This window comes from Cnephaeus nilssonii (genome assembly GCF_951640355.1).
Source record: "Cnephaeus nilssonii genome assembly, chromosome: 9".
NCBI classification, from domain to species: domain Eukaryota; kingdom Metazoa; phylum Chordata; class Mammalia; order Chiroptera; family Vespertilionidae; genus Cnephaeus; species Cnephaeus nilssonii.
Genome location: NC_137080.1, coordinates 65,762,590 through 65,784,071, shown reverse-complemented (window position 1 = coordinate 65,784,071; position 21,482 = coordinate 65,762,590). Strand labels below are relative to the sequence as shown.

General features: G+C 40.5%; 1 protein-coding gene across 2 annotated transcripts in view; it reads right to left on the bottom strand.

Annotated features, from left to right (window-relative positions):
• COL9A1 (collagen type IX alpha 1 chain) overlaps positions 1-21,482 on the bottom strand; it is a 135,548-nt gene that overhangs the window by 27,844 nt on the left and 86,222 nt on the right. For both annotated transcript variants that reach the window (XM_079779815.1, XM_079779816.1), the window contains exons 21-31: positions 20,068-20,121; positions 15,303-15,356; positions 13,912-13,965; positions 13,719-13,772; positions 13,534-13,587; positions 13,046-13,099; positions 11,931-11,975; positions 10,824-10,877; positions 10,661-10,714; positions 1,211-1,264; positions 525-596 (exon numbers count right to left, since the gene is read on the bottom strand). In XM_079779815.1, the coding sequence (XP_079635941.1) occupies positions 525-596; positions 1,211-1,264; positions 10,661-10,714; positions 10,824-10,877; positions 11,931-11,975; positions 13,046-13,099; positions 13,534-13,587; positions 13,719-13,772; positions 13,912-13,965; positions 15,303-15,356; positions 20,068-20,121 (603 nt within the window). The remainder of the gene's footprint in view (positions 1-524; positions 597-1,210; positions 1,265-10,660; positions 10,715-10,823; positions 10,878-11,930; positions 11,976-13,045; positions 13,100-13,533; positions 13,588-13,718; positions 13,773-13,911; positions 13,966-15,302; positions 15,357-20,067; positions 20,122-21,482) is intronic.

The window sequence follows — 21,482 nt, the reverse complement described above, 5'->3', positions numbered from 1 at the left end:
ATAATACTTTTTCAGTATTTTAATATTTTTATGTATATAATCTGAAATGAATCAACCCCCTTTATTGGGCTGGTGGATAAGCACAAATACAAATACTGTGAAAGAAGAGAACATCTCCCTCTCTCACCACCTAACAAGAGTCAGGTAAGACCTAGAGAAACAGTCAATTGTCCCCCCCCCCCCCCCAGGGTGTTGGGGCAACTTGGGGCATTCTTTGATCCCATTTATGTACAATTTGACTAGTAAGAATGTAAATTCAGATCTAAATAGAGAGCATGATTACAACAGAAATTTTTACTTTCTTCCATTTTCCCCCCGCCTGATAAATTATTATATTAATAGGTTTTTTTTTGGCTTCCTAATCTCAACTCGCAGTAATTTCAAATACCTTTCTTGATAGCTCTCTGTGATAAATTCAAAAAATTTAGAACTTTCTAAAAGCAAAGCCAAAAGCAAGATTGGTTTCTCAGCATAGTAGAAATCCCTTCCAAACAAGGGACCTTTTGGAGGACTAGAAAGCTTACCCTGTCACCTTTCATTCCAGGAAGTCCGGGGGGGCCAGGCAAGCCAGGGAGGCCAGGGCTACCAGGAGAACCCTGAAAAGCAAACACCATGTCCCCAGAATCACTGTTGCTGCAACACTGAAAGCACACAGGCCCTGGGTGTGTTGACGCCTGTCTAAAATTAATGAGCTGTGTGGTCGGTTTTACTCTGTTCCTCAAACTTGCCTCTTTCCCACATTCTCGGGAGAAGAGAGACCAGCTCCCCCACCCCCTCTGCCCCACCTCTGAGCTCCTCACTCCCCAGTTTGCACTCCTTCCCAACAGTGGGCTCTTTGAGTCTACCCCTGCCAGGGCACTGCTCCTCCTGCTGTGTAAACAAGCGCAGCTGGAGGAGGAAAAGGCGGCATTCAGCACAGTTCTCTTCCATTCCAAGAACAACCAGAGGCCAAATGTAGCAACTGATGTCTCTCCCGGTTTTAAAATGTATGCTTCAAACCACACTGATTAAAATGCCCTCGGAGGGTATTTCAAATATAGTTTGAAATTACCCATTTTCTTTTTTCACATCTTCACATAAACAATGAAAATCAAGAAAGGATGATTAAATTGCCCTTTGTAAATCGTTTTTCTCTCCTTGCTTATTTTTTAAAATGCACTGTGTTTTATACGAAGCAGATAAACTGCTGGAGACTGAAAACATGACTTACCAGTTTGCCTGGTAGGCCTGGGGGTCCCACGGGTCCTACTTCTCCTCTGCTGCCCTGGAAAAACACAACGCGATGGTCGGCAACATTCAAATGCTTAATTACCATGCCGATAAAACCATATCCTACCAAGGGTTTTGTTTAAATATGTCAATAAAGTATTCACATCTTCGACTAAAGGCAGACACCTTCGTATAAAATGCCTCAGCCTCCTCAGTGTTCATCCCTCGGCGAATGTCATCAGTGCTGTTCATTGTGGTTACAGACCATTAGAAATAACTGGTACATCTGTATGAAATGCACTCAGTAATTTTCAGCATCGAAATCACCACCTAACTTACGTTATGGTTCTTTATGTACATGTTTTATCCCCTCATTTAGACTCTGTGTTCTTGAGGTGTAGGTACATTACTTTTCAATGCCACACAATGCCTAAAACTCAGAGTAAACAGTACATTTTAAAGCAATATCTGGCAAATAATCTTGAACCAAAAAAGAGTGAAAAAGAGACAAAGACAGAAAAGTTTGCCTTTAAATTACTATTGCAACTTTGAAAAGAGATAGTAGAAATTTATAGTTTCTGAAATTAAAAATTCTTTGCTCTACTCATGTCTTAAATGTGTCTTACAAGATTAAACGCTTTGAAAAGTACAATTTATAATGAAGACACACCAAAAGCAGCACTCTAATTTCATTTTCTGAGCCAATTTAGATTTTTATTTGAAACATTAAGGACTTTGAGGAGACACATGAACTCTTCCATTTCTTTCCCTGAGAACTTCATATAGTTTTATGCAGTCTGATAAAAGCTTGTTTTATTTCTAAGCATATTCAACTAAGCTGAACACTGAGGTTATTAGATAAATAATCACTGGACAGTGCTTTAAAAATGGAAGTTTGTTTTTCTTTAAAATGACATGACAATTTCATATTAATGTTTAATATTTGTAAATGCTTCTGGTAAGATTATCCCGATCTGACCCATATGCTATTCATTCATCTATAAGTTGAACAAGGTGTCAGGATTCATAAACCTACTGAATTTTCAATTTCTCTAAAGGGGTTAAGAAATATTTGCCAAATTACTGGTTTCTAGCTATGAGGTATAATTTTGTGGCAGTAATTTCATATTACTTATAGGTGATTTAAATGAAATGCTCTTAAGTACTTTCCAAAATTTTTTCTTTTCTTTAATCCTCACCCAAGAATAAAATCAATCTTTTTATTGATTTTGAGAGGTGGGGGGAGGGAGAGAGAGAGAGAGAGACATCAATTAGTTGCCTCTGTACGTGCCCCTACCATGGATCAAACCCACAACCTAGATATGTGTCCTGGCCAGGAATTGAACCCAGCACCTTTTGGTGTACAGCATGACACTCCAACTAACTTGGCCATCCTGCCAGGACAAATAATTTCCAAAAGTTTTATATAAGCAACCTAACTAGTGTATGAGTTTGGATAACACATTGGTCCTTAACCATGTAAGAAGCTTGGAAGCCAGAGACAGTGCCTATGATATAAGTCTGAATGAAAACCAGTCACTGTGATAGATTCTTCTATTCACCTATAAATAGAAAATTAGGTTCCACCCATTAATTTGGCCCAGCACTTCAAAGTTCAAGACAGATTTTCTTCAGTATATCTGCTCTTTTGGCATTTTCAAATAATTTCTGAACTGCATCATGATTGAGATCCTAAATGTCATTGGGCTAACATGACTTTAATTCACAGAATAATTAGTAGTCATTGGTGAAGAAAATAATTCATCATATCAGAAGGGGAGAACTCAGCTCTTGACACAACCTCAAGCATTCACTTCTAAATAAATGAGCCATTATGCCATCTTACCCAAAATAAAGATGATGAATATAGTACCTTTTTTCTCTTCCACAACGAAAGGGCTAAATCAAAATAAAGGATTGTATAACCTTTCATTTATTTTTGGAGAGATTAATTATCTTTCCAGTCAAAGACAAGGATTTTCTCTGCTGGAATCTTATTTTCTCTGTCTTTGGTGAGCTCTAATTATTTAGTTCGTAAGTATTTTTCAACCACTGGCAGGCCCTTGGTAATACATGTGAGTGGCTCAGAACCCTAGTGCAGACAGCCTGCTCTGCTGAACTTGTGTACACATGACAGCCCGACAGACGTAGGACCGTGGGAAGGATCGGTGAGATTCTGGGCATTTACTCCTCTGTTACTGCACAAATAGCACATGGCTCCTCGTTTTCATTTCACTTCCATCCTACAAATCTTGGCCATTCTAAATGCAGTTATTTCTATGCAAATCATCTCACTGTGGGGAAAAAAAAGTAATGATTGTTTTTACAACAATGATCAAACAGCTACAAACAAAGTGTTAGGGCAAGATTTTCTAATGGCCATTCTTAACATTTCTAGGTATTCCAAAAACATGCATGATCCTTCTCCAAGTTCTGGAATTTCACCTGTAACTAAGATGAACATGAATAATCAATATATACACAGTAATCGCTAAAAAGATAGATAAACTAAACATACTCTGCAGAGAGCAATTAACCCTGACCTGGTAACCACAAGCATGCTAAATAAATGCTAACTCTCCTACGTTTCAACAGCTGTGATGATAAACACATTCTCAGATGAGGGTGAGGGAGGCTGGTAGGGAAATGGTTATTCTGCCCAGTGGCTAATATCTACACACCCCATGACAATAAGAGTTATAACTTCTTTTATAAGAGAATTGAAGAAACCAGGAGGGAAAAGGCAAAAGCCTACCAATAAAAATGTAAGCACCATAATAAGAGGCTATAATTTGCTCTTGGATGCTCTGTGCCACCACATACTAGTATATCTCTGACATGTTCAGACACATCAGCCAGTTCATCCCTATTTAAGAAGCCAAGCAAGGCTTTAAAAAAAAAAAAGATGCAGACCCTCGATCAGTGATTCCTGATTCTGGCTGTGCATCAGAATCCGGAGGGCTTTTTAGAAATGTATTTCACCGGATATCTTCCACCAGTCCCTCTCCCCATTCCCCCTCATATTCCACCCTTTCTCCCCCAGATTCTGATCCTGTAGGCTTGGGGTAAGACTTAAGAATCTGTTTGGGCTTATGTTGTGTTTGTCTTTAAGAGCTTTACTTAGACTTTTGATAAGTGCTCACTACAAAAGTTCTATAAATACTAAAATTTGCTAAATATGTCTTGTACCACTGGAATCTGGCAAGCTAACTTCCAATAAGAAAGTCTGGCTCCCCGTGCATCAGCTAACACCGGGCACACAGCGCAATCTCTTTGTGCCTGGGTTTCCTCGTCTAGAAAGTGGGGCTTTAAAAGCAGTACCTATCTGAGAGGATTGATTAGATGCATGAAGCACTTAGAACAGTGTCTGGCTCATAGGAAGTTTATAGAAGTCTTATTATTTTTGTCCATGTTTTCATTCAAAGACTAAAGAAAAACAGTCAAAATTGTTTTTTAATTGAATGATTACATGTTTTTTGCCTTTCAACTCTCTTATGTTTCTTTAAAAGCTCAAGTTGTGCTTGGACATAATGAGTCTCTGGTCCTCATTTCTTGAGTTTCTGTTAAGATCATTGATTAGCAGGAGGGCACTTTCTTTAGAAGCAAGCACAGAAGATTCTCACTTAACATCATCAATAGGTCCTGCGATTTTAGGTGAAGCGATGTATAATAAAAGGTTAATTGATATGAACGAGAGTTAAGTTCCTATGGCATCTCATCAATGTTATGAGGAAATGACATTGATTAAACCGATGTTATTTGAAAACTCGCTATAGTGAGAGCTACTCAGAAATACTTATTTCAATAAATACAGAAAAATAATTCTATTTGGAAGTCTCCCTTTTAAAAAAATGAAACTATTAGACTTTTAAAATAATGCAGAAAAATACTTGCATTGTCATAATTATTTTACTCCCCCCCCCCAAAAAATGGATTTTTATTTCATTGTGCTCTAGACTGTGATGGTGATTGTATTTGCCTGATTACCCAAAATGCTAACTAGCTGAAGGATAAACATTATCCTTAGTACCTTGCCAATTTTAGAAATGGGAAATATAAATCACTATACTAAGTGCCTCTCTTTGGCAAAAAGAATGCTGATTAAGCCAGAAAATCAATTATAATTTCTATCAATTGTTGCTTTTATATACCTATTTACATATTAACTTCAAAATATCACATTAGTCCTACCACAATAATACTTTTCAGGTTTGCCACAAAGATATTTTTAAATCTATTCAATTTCACAAAATTATATAGTTTCTGTTTCTTTCTGGTATAGGTTTAAATATTCCCTCATGCACAGATTAGATAAAAATCTGTCTAAACTATAACTATCACAGTTGTTTCACAAATTATTGACGGGGGTAACATTCTGGGGCCTGAGTGGGATAGGAAGACAGCTTAAATCACTCAAAAACATACCCTATGGGAATCTCTGTGCTTGAGGCTGTTGAAAATAGGGTGGAGGGGAAGGACTTTAAGAAACATGATTCACCTGAGAAAGAAGAACAAAGTAGGAGAGATCTCAATACCAGATATCAAGCTGTATTACAAAGCCACTGTTCTCAAAACTGCCTGGTACTAGCACAAGAACAGACATATAGACCAATGGAATAGAACAGAGAACCCAGAAATTGACCCAAACCACTATGCTCAATTAATATTTGGCAAAGGAGGCAAGAGCATACAATGGAATCAAGACAGTCTCTTCAATAAATGGTGTTGGGAAAATTGGACAGATACATGCAAAAAAATGAAACTAGACCACCAACTTACACCATACACAAAAATAAGCTCAAAATGGATAAAGGACTTAAACGTAAGATGGGAAACCATAAAAATCTTAGAGGAATCCACAGGTAGCAAAATCTCAGGCATATGCCGAAGCAATTTCTTCACTGATACAGCTCCTAGGGCAATGAAAACTAAAGAGAAAATAAACAAATGGGACTACATCAAAATAAAAAGCTTCTGTACAGCAAAAGAAACCATCAACAAAACAACAAGAAAGCCCACTGCATGGGAGAACATATTTGCCAATGTTATCTCTGATAAGGATTTAATCTCCAACATTTACAGGGAATTTATACAACTTAACAAAAGGAAGATAAACAACCCAAACAAAAAATGGGCAATGGACCTAAATAGATCCTTTTTGAAAGAGGACATACAGAAGGCCAAGAGACATATGAAAACATGCTCAAAGTCACTAATCATCCGAGAGATGCATATCAAAACGACAATGCGGTACCATCTCACACCTGTCAGAATGGCTATCATCAACAAATCAACAAATTACAAGTCCTGGTGAGGATGTGGAGAAAAAGAAACTCTCGTGCACTGCTGTGGGAATGCAGACTGGTGCAGCCACTGTGGAGAATAATATGGAGTTTCCTCAAAAAACTAAAAATGGAACTCCCATTTGACCCAGTGATTCCACTTCTAGAAATATATCCCAAGAAACTAGAAACACCAATCAGAAAGGATATATGCACCCCTATGTTCATAGCAGCACAATTTACAATAGCTAAGATTTGGAAACAGCCTAAGTGCCCATCAGCAGATGAGTGGATTAAAAAACTGTGGTACATCTACACAATAGAATACTATGCTGCTATTAAAAGGAAGGAACTCCTACCATTTGCAACAGCATGGGTGGACCTGGAGAGCATTATGCTAAGCGAAATAAGTCAGTTGGAGAAAGATAAATATCACATGATCTCACTCATTTGTGGAATGGAATGAGCAACATAAACTGATGAACAAAAACAGATCCAGAGACAGAGAATCATCGATCAGACCATCAAATCTCAGAGGGAAGGTAGGGGAGGGGAGGGTAAGGAGGAGAGATCAACCAAAGGACTTGTATGCATGCATATAAGCCTAACCAATGGACACAGACACCAGGAGAGTGAGGTCATGAGCGGAGGGGTGGGGTGGGGACCAATGGGGGGAAAAGGACACTTATGTAATACCTTAATCAATAAAGAAAAAAAGAAACATGATTTAGGCTTCCCCAGGATTATATAATCTTCAGAAAACTGGAGGGAGACCAGCATGGCACTCATCCCATTAAGAATCATGAGATCAGAGGAACCCAACCCCCCCAGGAAAAGCCCTGGCTAGTTCTGAGAGGCCTGGAAGAGGGAAATGGACCAGGAACCACATCATGGTTGGACCAAATCAGAGGCCCCAGCCACTTGCCTACTTCAAACCAGGCACCACCCAGATCCAGTTATAAACCAAGTGACATGCCATGGTGAGAGCCAGAAGCTCGGTCCAAGTGGTAAAGGTATATGCTCACATATAACCACAGGAGATACCAAAACACTTCAATATTTTTTTTTGCTGTAGTAGTGGCAAAAGTTAATGGAACGATGATGGGGAAAGGGGGGAATACCACTTAATTTCAAAGACGGGTTCCAATGAGCTCTGATCCATTAGTAGAGCATATTAGAAATGGGTTTTCATTCCTTCGACTCAGCTTCTCCGTTTGAGATTTGCAGGAAAAACTGATCCGACTTGTGAGGACTAGTTGAAAATGTGTGAACTTGTCTGTGAAACTGAATTTAATGATGTAAAATGAAAGAACAAATGTATCTTTCAGCAAGGAGATTGGGCGTAGAAGCTCTACTCCAGAACTGAAATATTTATAACCTCTCATGACACTCCTGAAAAATTTATAGCGGGTGAGAAGTCAATTATTACATAAGCAGCATAGCAAGATTTATGATACCTCCAATTCAGCTCTTTTCAGGAAATATTTACTACTTTATGGCAGACCCTGAGTAAAGAGATGTAAGATACAGAAGGTGGGTCAGTTTCCACAGCGTGAGGTGGAAATGGGCCAAGGGTGACGGGGTTCAGAATAAGGAGAGGTCACTTCTCTCTGGGGGACAGGGCACAATCAGAGATGATTTCACTGTGGAATTCACATTTGAGTTACACCTCAGGAGGTACGTGGGGAGTTGAGCCAGGGAAATGAAGAAGAAAGGTGTAACAGAAGAAAGCAGGCAGGGTGGGGAAGTGCAGAGTGCCGGGCAGTTAGCATGGACTTGAGCACAGGCTCTGAGCAAGGCCGAAAATGGAAGAAAACCCAGGCATAAACAGGCGGTGTAGGCTGCTGCACTTCCTGTTACTTTCGGGGGAGCTGGATTAACGATGTTTACGTGAAGGGATGATGGAAGCTGCGCTTTGGGAAGACCAGCAGCAGGGTGGTGTGTGCCCACTTGGCGTGCTGCCATTCCCCAGGCCTTCGGAATTGGGTTTGGCGTTTTTGTTTGTTCCATGACTGTGGGGACACTGCTGGAATTCCACGGTGGAGGTCAGAGATGCAGACACCCTGCAATGTGCAAGCGTCCTGGAGACCGAAGACCCATCCCAGCCACAATACCAAGTACCCTGTTGGGAGACACTGGGAGACGAAGGAAAGACTGGAGCTGAGAAGGCCAATCAGGAGATGACCGAAATAATCCCACCAGCAGTGAATGATCTGAGCCAGGGTGGTAAAGGAGGGCTAAGAAGAGAAGAGTGGAATATAACAGAGCTTAGAAAAGGAGGCAATAGAAGCAAAAGGTCCTACTGGACATAGGAAATGTGAAGAAGAATACCAAAGCTTTGAGCCTCAGTGACAGGAACAATTTGGATTCATAAAAACTCAAAAATCAAAACCTTAAACCTTGCACAGGCATAATTTCCTCTGGGATCTGCCGCTCCTCACATGAGAATATTAAACACACACACACACACACACACACACACACACACACACACACACACACACACACACCACCTTGCCTCCTTCTGCAGTTCTGCCTCTCGTTCATTGCTTTATACATCCCGTGGCACTTTACTGGTGAGGGGCCAGGCCCTCTCTACCTGTGTTGGTTTTTGTGTCGGTGCATGGTGCTGGCACACAGCAGCTGCTCCGCGATACAGTTTTCTGCTCTATCAAGTGAAAACTAGACGTGATGGTCAGTATTCTCAAAGTCCCAGTGCCCTCTCCCACACTGTTAAATCTTTGCGAACCAGTCATACAGCATCTTCATGGTTGTGGAAGTGTGACCTAGCTGTAACTTCATTGCTTTGACAGTCTAATGAAAGTACTTTTATTAGATAGTCACAGGCTCCGAGCAAGAGAGAAGGAAAGGGTAAGTGAGGAGTGAGAGAGCCAGGAGCACAGTGAGGAGCAGGAGTTGGTTTCTGTGGCTGCAGAGGAACTTATGGAAACCACCTGGTAGACGTCAGGTGACAGGTATCTGTGAGAAGGGAAAAGCACTAACATGTCACAAGACACCTGGAATATTTCACTCTCCTAAAGCATGAAAATCCTAATTCATCATGCTTAAGAAATGCTTTACAAGAAATAATGATTGAAAATGTTTCTGTTTTCCCAGTTGGAGTTATTTTTCTTGCCCAGCAGGCTTTCAAAAAGAACTTACTAGTAGAAGGTCAGAGAGAATTTTTTAAAGTTAAATTGAAGTGCATAATGTTTAATTTCCTCATCAGTTTCTCTCTGAGGGTTAAGTTGTATCTATTGAGAATATATACATTGCTATATTTGCTGCAACACAGATATTTGCAAACTCACACTGAAAGAAGTCTGCCATTTTCTCAAAAGATTAAACAGAGTTACCACTAATCCTAGTTATATACTCAAGAGAAATGAAAATAAATGTCTAAACAAAAACTTGTAGAAAAATATTCATAGCAGCATTATTCGTAATGGCCAAAAAGTGGAAATAACCCAAATGTCCGTCGATGAATGAATGGATGAATAAAATGTGGTATATCCATGCAATTAAATATTTAACAATAAAAATGAAGTATTGATACATGGTGCAACATAGATTAGCTTAAAAACATGCAAATGAGAGAAGCCAATCATTTAAAAACCCATATATTGCATAATCCTATTTATATGAAATTTCCAGAATAGGCAAATCTTTAAAGACAGAACTAGTTTAACAGTTTCGTAGAGCTGAGAGGATTCGGGGGTAATTTGAATGACTACAAGTGAATACAGTTTCTTTTTGGGGGGTGATAAAAATGTCTTGACATTTACTGTGACAATGGCTGCACAATTCTGTAGATATACTAAAAATCAATTAATTATATGCTTTAACTGGGTGAATTACATAGTATATGAGTTCTCTCTTGATTTGATTGTTTTTTAATCACACTAAAATATTTCCTTAACATGAGATGAGAGCAGAAAAGATTGTCATGCTTTTGTAAAATAGTTCATTTTCGTTTCCACTTTCTCAAAAAAACAAGTACATTGTAGTTCTAAATGGCTTTCCCGTTTCATTGTCTATATAGACTAGCACATGCTCAAACATCAGGAGGCATTGGCGGATGAATGAATGAATGAATGAATGAATGAATGAATGCCCAGCAAAGCCCTGAGAAGGCACTTTGGGAGGGTCCTAAGGAAAGGAATACTCACAGGAAGCCCCCGGGGTCCTCGGGGTCCCACCTCTCCTGGCGGCCCCTGTTGGCCCTGTTATGAGGAAAGCAGGTAGAGAAAAAGTTAACATTCCTAGTCCTTGTTTAGTGATTACAACAGGTCATAATGTGTGGGAAGAACTTACGGCATCTTGGCATCTTACCGGTTTGCCTGAATTCCCCAATTGGCCAGGTTTCCCTGGAGCGCCTGTGTTACCCTAAAGGTAAAATGCAGCATAATTCAGACAGTAAGTAAGCATAATCATCCATCTGTCTCACCCAGCCCGGGTATGTCTTACACTTCAACAGCATTAATTTCTCAGTTTTACATTGAGAATGTGGGAGGTTGTACAGTCTCCTTCTTGGTGGATACATCACAGTTCTTTAGATGCAGGATAATGTTTTGTTATTCCCAGAAGTATAGGAAAGGTGTCAAAAATGTCCAAAAAAATGAAGGTCAAATATCAAATGTCTTTAGCCTGACAAGAATATGAGAGGATTTTTCTTTACTTACTATATATTAACTATATGTCTTTCCTCTACCATTTTCACCTCCGATATACCTCTTGGAGCCCTTTTACCTGACACTGGCACTATTCAAATTATAAACACTTATGTCAACATGAGGAAATATGAGAGAATGTGCTGTTGAGAAACCCTCCCAGCAAGCTCCAGGGAAGGCACAGGTCTGGGGACACCATCTCCCCATCCATCTCTCACCATCCACTTTCAAGGCACATCTCTGGTCAGCACACTGTGAACCAATATGATTGGAGGGCTGTAGCCATGTGATCTAATAGTCCCCAATCTCTACATTATTCACATTTTATCTATTTTTTTCTTTCACCTATTAAAAATAATACATGAATATAAGCACTAGTTGATCAGGATGTGAACAAGAGATGCTTAACATCTTTTTCAGTGTAAACTTAACCATCGTAATAATATTCTTTGGCATAATTTGTATGGCTTAATAATGTCTTCCTTATGTTACTTGTGTAAAACTTTTACTAGAGTAAAACATCCTCTGTTTTACACTAGCAAAAGATGACACTGTCAAGAAGGAAATCTGATCAGCAACCCTTTGTCAAAGTATTCTTTCTACAGCTGACAAAGAGATTAGCATTTGAAAACTTAAAGCTTTTTTAATTTCTCCTTAGGGTCAAATATAAAACAAAAGGCAGGTTGTAAGTATTAAAAATGATAACTAAATATGTTAATAAAATAAAGAAGTTTTAAAAAGCATTAATTTAAAAGGCTCACTCTTTTACCTTTTCACCCGCAGTACCCTTTGCACCAGGAATTCCAGGCACACCCTAAAAGAATGCAGGCAGAACATAGTTTCAATCACCTTATCTGAGAACCTGTGATGTGCCAAGCCTACTGCACACTGCCCAGAGACTGAGGGAATCAGGACAACCTCAGAGATTTAGCAGGAGGAAGATTCTCCTTGTTCTCCAACTCGGAACAATTCAGAAGGTATGTCTTTACTGCATCTGGCTTGTTAAGTCTGAACACCCATAAAGTAAAGCCTACCTCCACACTAGTTATTTTTGAACTTCCATTTTGTCAAGGGGAGCTCTTATCAGCATGATTTCATGTATAGAATAACAAAACAAGGACTGTTTGGAAAAAAAATTAAGCTTAAGTTAAATAAAGAATGGCAGGAGAATGCTGGGTCTGATTAAGATTTGATACTATTGGGAGTCCTAATATTCTCTGGTTATTTTTAAAGTGTCAGAAAATAAATTCGAGGCCAGTCCTCTGTATTACCAACTATTCCTTATTAACTTGAAACATTTGCTTCCAAAGAGCCAAGAATACACGTGGTATGATCCACATGAAATTCTAGCCACATTAATGCAGGGAAACACCAATTTGAATCATTCAAAATAGCACATACTATGCTCTGGTTTCTCTTCAGACCGTATAAATCTTTCGCCTTTTACAAAATAGCACATACTCAGAAATGATATCTTATGTCGCACATTGTTCTTGAGCTTACCCTCAAGAACAATGTGAGACATAACAACTATCTTACAGTTCAACCCTGCTAACAAAAGCTTCAGAACTGGTTAAAAGTAGGAGAAAGTATTTGACCCTGGCCCACAGCTCAGGGTTAGGAAAAAGATATAGGGAAGATTGAGTGAACTAAAGAGGGATGCAAAATGTAAAATTAAAGCTTAGTATGTTATTAGAAAAAGAACTAGCTACTCAGAGAAAAAGTACAAAAATGTAAATATAAAAAAAGATTAATTAAAGCACCATATCTTTCCCCAGGACTTAGCAATTTACTTAATATGATTCTCCCCCAAAATTCATATCTATGCATGTAAATCACTATATGTATATAAACCAATAAGCATTTAAAGAGCTAAGTACTCACAGGTAACCCCTGCAGTCCTGCATCACCAGGAGGCCCAGGTTTCCCTGGTTCACCCTGAGGGGGAAAAAAAAGTTTTTATTGTATCTTTGAACTTGTCTCAACTGCTGTATTGCTTTTAAGAAAAGGAAGGACTCAGAGTAAAAGGATTATCCCAACAGCTGACCTTACATGCACTTTTATAATGTGACCCAATGAAGGGCAGAGGTTGGGGTGGGATAAGACTTAGGATATAAATTCAATCAAAATACACAATTTCCTTCAGCCTACTTGCATCAATGGGACAATTTTACTGAGTTCCTGAAATCAAGCAAATAAGCATTCTATTCTAATAAGCACTTTGAATTGACACTTGATTAAAAAATTAAAAGGAGGAAAGAAGTCAAAACCAGCTAAATAAATCTCCCAGTAATATAGTAATGGAAAAGCTATGCTTGGTTGGCCAGGGTAGTGATGGCCCTATTCACTCTTGGACTAAATCACACAGCTACCTTTGTTCCGGGCATTCCAGGGATCCCATCACGGCCATCCACACCTGGCAAGCCCTAAAGACACACAAAGAAGCACACTGTCTCTTAGAAACACATTCTTCTGCCCTTCGTTATTTTCTGAAGTTTTATTTTGAGTTAATAATCACTTTGAAAAATGTGCTCGATGACTACTGCTCAAGACATACCGTGTCTCCTTTGGACCCAGGGAGGCCAGGAATTCCTCTAGAACCTTGAGCCCCCTGCAGGGCAAAAGGGAAAGGACAGACAAGTCATGCTCAACTATCACAATGCTTAGGACTTGTCAAAGAGGTGAGCATAGTCAGCGGATGATGCTGGAAATCATGCTGTCTGTGGCGATGAACACCTATTTGAACTCACTCTGTCTCCCTTGGGACCTGCTTCTCCTGGAGGTCCTCGCTGTCCTTGATCACCCTGTATGAAAATAAAATGTTGTTACTGTAAGCAAAAGTTACTTATTGATAGACTTTTGAAATTATAAGATACCATCCACCTTACCTCTGTCATCCCAATGGCTTTAGCTCAAGAAATCTTTTTCTAAAAATCGTGTCTTAAAAAAATGATTTTCCATCATTTGGAAATTGAGATTTACTTATCTTTTACTTTCATTTTAAATGCATATGCTTCTTTGCTCTTTGGATGTATAGGTAAAATAAAATTAAGGTCCATACTGCAAGTAACTTTGACATTTGTAACTATGTGTACATATCAGCTACTCCCATTGACTATCCTGGTGGGTTAAGTTTTGGATTAATTGCCCACCTTTTCTCCATATTATTTAATTCCCTAGTTAATAATAATGGTTTCTGTAAAAATTATCAAGCTCCTGTTGATATATGGTATAGGTGGCAACAGATGGAGGATGTGTCTTCCTAAAATACAGCTTTTGTTGGATTGTTTACCTCCTCTAAAACCTCAAATGGCTTCCTATTGCTACTGGATCAGTTCCTATTGCTAAGATTGGCATGAAACACTCTCCACAATGTGGTTCTGCCTTATCTATGCAATTTCACCTTCTCAGCATAAACTTTCCACTCCAGACAGTGGCAGCATCTGCGACAGCAACCCCATCCATTAAAGTGCTTCCTCTCAGTTGTATTCTGCTGCTCTCCAGGCCAAGCCTCCTCTAAGGGCCTCTTGCTCGGATTACCTTTACCACATGCTCTAGTGTTTGACTTTATAATGAATGGTTTAGTTACATTCTGTCTTTCACACTGCACCATAGGACCTTGATAATTGGAAATTCTATTTTACTTATACCTTTTCTACTCTCTATGTGTATAGGTTATCATTAATGAATGGCTTTCTATTTGCTTTCAGAAAGGGGAAAAGGTGTGAGGCAGCCCACAATACTGACACTTATACATGGCAGTCAAAATATGGAATAATGAGGTCAGAAATCATAGAGAAAGAAAAGGATAGAACTACCCAAGAACTTGACATGAGATAGTTACTATAATTCTAAGCATGCTTACAACTAAAACAAAAGGAAAACATAGCAAAGATAAAAACTTAACAATTTTACTTTACCTATGAAAAAAACAAAACCTATCTCAACCCAAGAAAGAGATGCTTATCTTAATTTAAAATGTTTTAAATAAATATAAAAACTAGTGCCCATTTTTCCACTTTAATTATTCATGTGTAGGGGACACTTGCAGATACACATGCATATAGCAAAAAAAATCTATCATTGATCATTGCTTTTAAAAAAAACCATCATGGGGTCTTGTTAAAGGAAAACTACTTACAAATGCACCAGGAATACCTCGAGGCCCAGGTTCTCCATCAAAGCCCCGAGCACCCTGCAAAAAAACAAGACGAAGAAATGAAAATGAGTTCAGTCATATATGTTAAAGGGCATATCAGTCTTTCTAAAGAACTTTAATAGCCACTAAAAAAGGAGGTTGTGTGTGTGTGATATATATCCTATTCATCAGTGAACCCTAAAAAGTAGATATGACACCTGAAATATGAAAACTCTAGTCTACATCTTCTCATCCCACCAAAAGTGCTTACACCAAGACTTTGATAGCACGCTGGATATTTGAAGTTAACACTGCACCCATTCTTGATTGCTGAAGGAATAAATACACTGGCACCTACTTAGAGAACGTGGCAAATGTACTGGAAGAGATTTGGTAGTCCCCCTCCAGGACACTCAGAATCCCTATGGGAATTCATTCATGGCAAAGACCAAGGAGCCGCCCAAAAAGTAGCTGCCAGGAGTCCTGCTGCTGCTAGAGCTGTGGGAGGGGTGTCTGGGATTCTGGATTGCCACCAAGAAAGAATCAGATTTAGAATCAGAAGTCCAGCAGTGTGATTTGGAAGAATGGATTGTAATAAGGATTTGAGCAGCCCCTCTCCCATCCCAGACAGATGTTAGGTTCAGTTTGCATAAAGCAATTGATCTCTTCTCTCAACAGCAGATTCACCCTGCCAAGTGATGTGGCGTAAGAACTACGAAGCTTTCTAAATCTATCTTGAATTATCTCTGACTTGGTTACATATTACATATATAATCTCCTCTTTTTCATTATAAAAATCAAAATGTGATTTTAAAACAAACATATGGCGTTTTTTAGTGCTGTCTACATATACTGCATGATAAAATGCAATCCCCTTCTTTAAATCTTCTTTCTTCTATTAAGTGAACAAGAAGGCAATTGAAGTGAACAGGCCATCTTCTAATGAGCAGGGTTGAGATGGGGAGACGATAAAATAAATGGAAAATAGTCAAAAGAGTATTGAATAGATGTCAGGCCAAGAAAACCGGGTGAACAGCGCCTGTAGTAAGAATTAAAAATTGGAAAACCTGTGATAGAAGGTTCAGACATAGGTAGCATCGAAGAAAGACCACCACAGAGAAAACACCATGGAGCCTTGAAATTCTTTGATCCCTAAAAACTAGAACAAACCAGTAGGCATTCTATATTCACCAGGGAAGAAGGGGTTTGAAAGACCTGAGAAAGACCTTGACTTCATCATTCAGCCTGTGTTGTGAGAGCGACGCCCAGCCTTGCATTACAGAAATGACTTTGATGCACTTTCTCTCTCATGCTGTTCAGCAAGAGCTCAGACCCAAACTGCTGTTACTAGGTAACCACTCGATGGGTCTGAGTTTACAAGAAGAGCCTTTATTTTTTTTTTTAATTGGTAGCAATTTGACAGGAATCAGAGGAAATGAGAAATTTTGAAAAATAGCAACTAGAAAAATACCTCAAATAAAAAGCATATCAATATCAGTGATTGGTTTCAAAGTGAGGGGTCACATATATTAGGAATGATTTAAATCCAGAAAAAGCAAAGGCCTGAGTATCAGCAACTGTGAAATAAATGGGATTTATTATTTAATAACAGAAAAGATATACACAGAATGTTACTTAAGGTAACATGAATATAGAAATATAAAATATTTTTAAAGTGCAGTGGTTTTTTTAAAGAAATGAAAGAGGAAATCAGCCAGACTGAGAATACCTAAAAGAGGCTGAAAAAAATGAAGTTGAAGAAAGTATTCACAAAATCATTCTTCCAATACAAAAAAATGTGCATCTCTTTAAAAATGTATTTAATTTCATTTATTGTGCAAATTATTCTTGTTTAGTTGTTAATGGAAGGCTGTTTGCTTCTGTGTGGAATGATACAAATTAGCCATTAGCCATAGACGTTCTAAAGGAAATAGGGCAAGAGTCAGATGTGGTGGTTGGCAAAAGTGCTTTTTTTTTTCTGGATCCTACAAATTGCATTTCCTAACATACTTTCTAAGAAATGGTAACTGTTTTCTTAAAGTCTGATAAAGAAGCTAGACACACATGCATGCACACATACAGAGCAAGACAGACACTTCTGAGCACATCATGAACTTTCAGGTTTCCATTGTTTTTGCTTATGATATTCACTCACCAGGCATCCCTTGACCTCTCTCCTCCGCTAGCAGCAACACCTCATCCTTCCAGGCCTGACATCCATCTGATGCCAAGGCCTTCAGGAGCCCTCCCAGTTCCCCCATCAAGGTTAGCTATTCCTTCTTCACTCCCTCATACCACTTGTCCTCAAGTTGATATCTCTCTTATTTGCATTATAATTAGCTGTTTTCTCCCAATAAATAACAAACTTGCAGAAGTCCTTATTCCTCTTTGAATCTCCCCAGCATCTCACAGAGCACCTTGCTATGGAAAGGGTAGGACAGTGATGGGAAACCTTTTGAGCTTGGTGTGTCAAACTTCGCCAAAAAACTGAGCATAACTCGGGTAGTGTGTCACTTTGAGGAAAAAACTAACTCCAAGACTCTAGTCGCAAATGTTTCATCCTCAGGAGCAGCAAATGTTTCATCCTCGGCATGCGGCCGCGTGTCATCAGAAATGGCTACGCGTGTCAGTGCTGACACGTGTGTCATACGTTCGCCATCACTGGGCTAGGAGAACCTGGGCTCTGAGACCAGGCTAAGAACAAGTTGGTGAACTCCGGTCATAAGGGTATGATCCCTGCTAAGGGCAGAGCTCAGTGATCAGCGTGGCAGCACAGCCACTGAAGGCCCCGGTGTCCTTGAGTGTATCTTGCCTTCTCTCACTCTCCCTTTCCATCTTCCCCTGTCCTAGCCTTGCTCTCCAGGTACTGCATCATTGTTACCAGTGTTAACTACCATTAATGATAAAGAGGTAAAGTATAATGGCCCTCTTTATTACTATTTGCCTATTTAAAATATGTAATACATGACAAGTATTATGCATACTACTCATTTTTATCAGCTAAGTGATAAATAGAAATGTGAGACAGTCTAACCAAACATCTACAAAGCACCCAAAAAAATAAATAAATAAAGTGGCCAGCTGGTGTGCCTCAGTGGTTGAACAGTAACCTAGGAACCAAGAAGTCCTGGTTAGATTCCCGGTCAGGGCACATGCTGAGGTTGCAGGCTTGATCCCTAGTAGGGGACATGCAGGAGGCAGCTGATCAATGATTCTCTCTCATCATTGATGTTTCTCTCTCTCTCTCTCTCTCTCTCTCTCTCTCTCTCTCTCTCTCTCTCTCTCTCCCTTCCACCCTGAAATCAATAAAAATATATTTAAAAAATAATAATTAAAAAAGTGATGTTGTTGAAGATAAGATATTTTTAAATGGCCAAAAATTTAAACATTTATACATTTTTATATTATACTAGAGGCCTGGTGCATGAAATTCGTGCATGGGTAAGGACCCTAGGCCTGGCCAGAGATCAGGGCCAATTGGGGCCTTCCAGCTGCCGGCTGGGGCCTTCCTTCTGGCTGCTGGCTGGGGCCTCCCTTTCCCAGCTGCTGGTCAGGGCCTTCCTTCATTCCACACCACCCGCTAATGGTCAGCATACGTCATAGTGAGCAATCGAACTCCCGGTCTCCAAGGGGACAATTTGCGTATTAGGCTTATATGTAGAGAGAGAGACCAGAGGCCCGGTGCATGAAAATTCATGTACTGGGGGAGTAGGGGTCCCTCAGCCCGGCCTGCCCCCTCTCACAGTCCAGGAGCCCTCAGGGGATGTCCTACTGATGGCTTAGGCTTGCTCCCCGGGGCCAGCGAACCTAAGCCACAGTCTGGTCTCCCTCTGCAGGAGGCGACTGGGCCAATCAGGGGACGGTGCCACCCCCATCACCCTACCACTGCTGCTGCCTCTGGCCTCCCACGGCAGGAGACAACCGGGCCAATCAGGGGAAGGCGCTGCCCCCATCACCCCGCTGCTGCTGCCACTGCCGGCCGCTGAGGGGTCCAGCCTCTGCAGAGGCATGGCACCGGGACTGGGCCCGCACAGCACCCTCTCCCGCTGCCTCTGCAAAAGGGACCACAATGCTGGACCAGCCTGCACCAAGGCCTCTCCCACGCCATGGCGTCTCCTGTGCCGCTGGCCCTCAGCCCTCACAGCCGCTGTGGCTTTGTCCGGAAGGATGTCCAGAAGACATCCAGTCTATCTGGTCTAATTAACATATTACCCTTTTATTAGTATAGACTAGAGGCCCGGCACATGAAAATTCATGCACTGGAGGAGGGGTCCCTCAGCCCAGGCTGCCCCCTCTCACAGTCCGGGAGCCCTCAGGGGCGGGAGGCAACCTGGCGATCAGGGGAAGGCGATGCCCCATCACACCTGTGCTGCTGCCCCTGCCAGCAGCGCAAGCCTCAGCCAGCCCTGGTTACCTGAACCTCGGGCGGCCCTGGGCGGCTGGGCAGCCACCATCCGAGGCTTGCCTGTGCCTCAGGCCAGCCCTGGGCAGCTGGGAAGCCACCATCTGAGGCTTGCCTGCGCCTTGGGCCGGCCCTGGGCGGCTGGAGGACTGAGGGGAACTGGGGGACTCCAGAGGCAAGTACTCCGGCGGGGCTTGGGGGACTGGACACCACCATCTTGTGGCTGTGGCACCACCATCTTTGAGGGTGTGGCAGTCAATTAGCATATTCCCTCCTTATTGGCTGTGGGCGCCGCCATCTATGAGGGTGGGACAGTCAATTAGCATATTCCCTCTTTATTAGATAGGATCATCATCACATTCTTACTTTTTCTCCCTTTTCCCCAACTATGCCGGTGATGCCTCTCAGTCCTTGAGAGCCCTGGAAATGTAAAAAAAGAAAAGTGAATTATTGTAGTTGAAGCACACACTCATTTATCTCATCACAAAAACTGATCCAGAAGAAGGATGTTATCACAACCTAAGGTAACATTAACAAATAGTGACATCATATTTTTCTAGTTTAGAAAGAAAAGTCCAAGGAGAATTCTTCTGATGATAAATCCTTGTTTAAAATGTTGAAGACTTACACACCTGGAGTTCAAACAATTACTGATGACAAAAAAGTAACTCTCACTGGCACAAGAGAATATGGTAATGCATATGGCTTAGCTTCTAATATATACAGAATACACTGCCAATCTCACCTCCTTCGTGGTTTGTAAATTGGTTACATGTAACATGGTTGTGATTTTAGACCTTGGGATAATTTTTTCTCCCCATTGTATGCCATCAAAGGCAACTAAATTCCCAAGCTAACCCACGAAAGCTTATGGCCTATAAATGCAGCTGCTCAAGTCTCCATTAGCCACCTGTAGTCACTATTCATTAACCCATTTCCATGATAAGTGCGTTCTGAACTCCAGTTTGGTCCCGTAGAAAACCATCTCACCCAATCTCCGGCACCAGAGTGGGTAATCCTAAAAATGAGGGTGTGGAGTGATTTCTAGTATCCTTTTCACTACTAAAATGTTACCTCTTGGCTACCTGATCCCACAGCAGGAGGGCCCCAAAAATGAATCCTGTAAAGAGTGAGCCTAAGAGCTTCCAGGGAGCAGCAGTAGGTAGATGCTTCAGCAATAAATAGGGTAGCTACTTCTGAACACCTTGCTGACTGTCCACTGTAACTGGCTTAAGATAAAGCAGCGCAAGGCCAGTTATTTCCCTTGTGCTCTCATGTGGAGAAAATGGGGCCATTCCATGGCCAACTCTGCATCCAGGTCAGTCACAAAGTCTATGTAGATCAGTTAGGATTGACCTGAAATACAAATGTGCAGGATGATTCAGCTTAGGATATTTATTTAGGATATGATGTGAGATGTGGCCACCTCAGATTAAAATTGCTCTTTTCAAAGGTGATTCTGAGTCATGACAATGCCAGGTATCATCCCTCAGGGTGACTACTTTGAAGGGCAGAGCTTGTTTATAAATGTTCCAAAATGTATTTTTTTTAAATCTGTACATAACTTTATAGAGACATGTTTAAAAAGTGAAAATCTGAATTTTACAAAAACATCTTTACATATCCACTCCCAAACCCCAGAAGGTCAGCAAGCACTAATGATACCCCCAATGGACCACTTGAGCCATGAAGCACCCAACAGAGATCCTTAATCCATGAGCACTTTTTTAAAGGCTCCTTGCAAAATCCTGTTCGTAGGATTTTGGGGAATGGCTATTTAA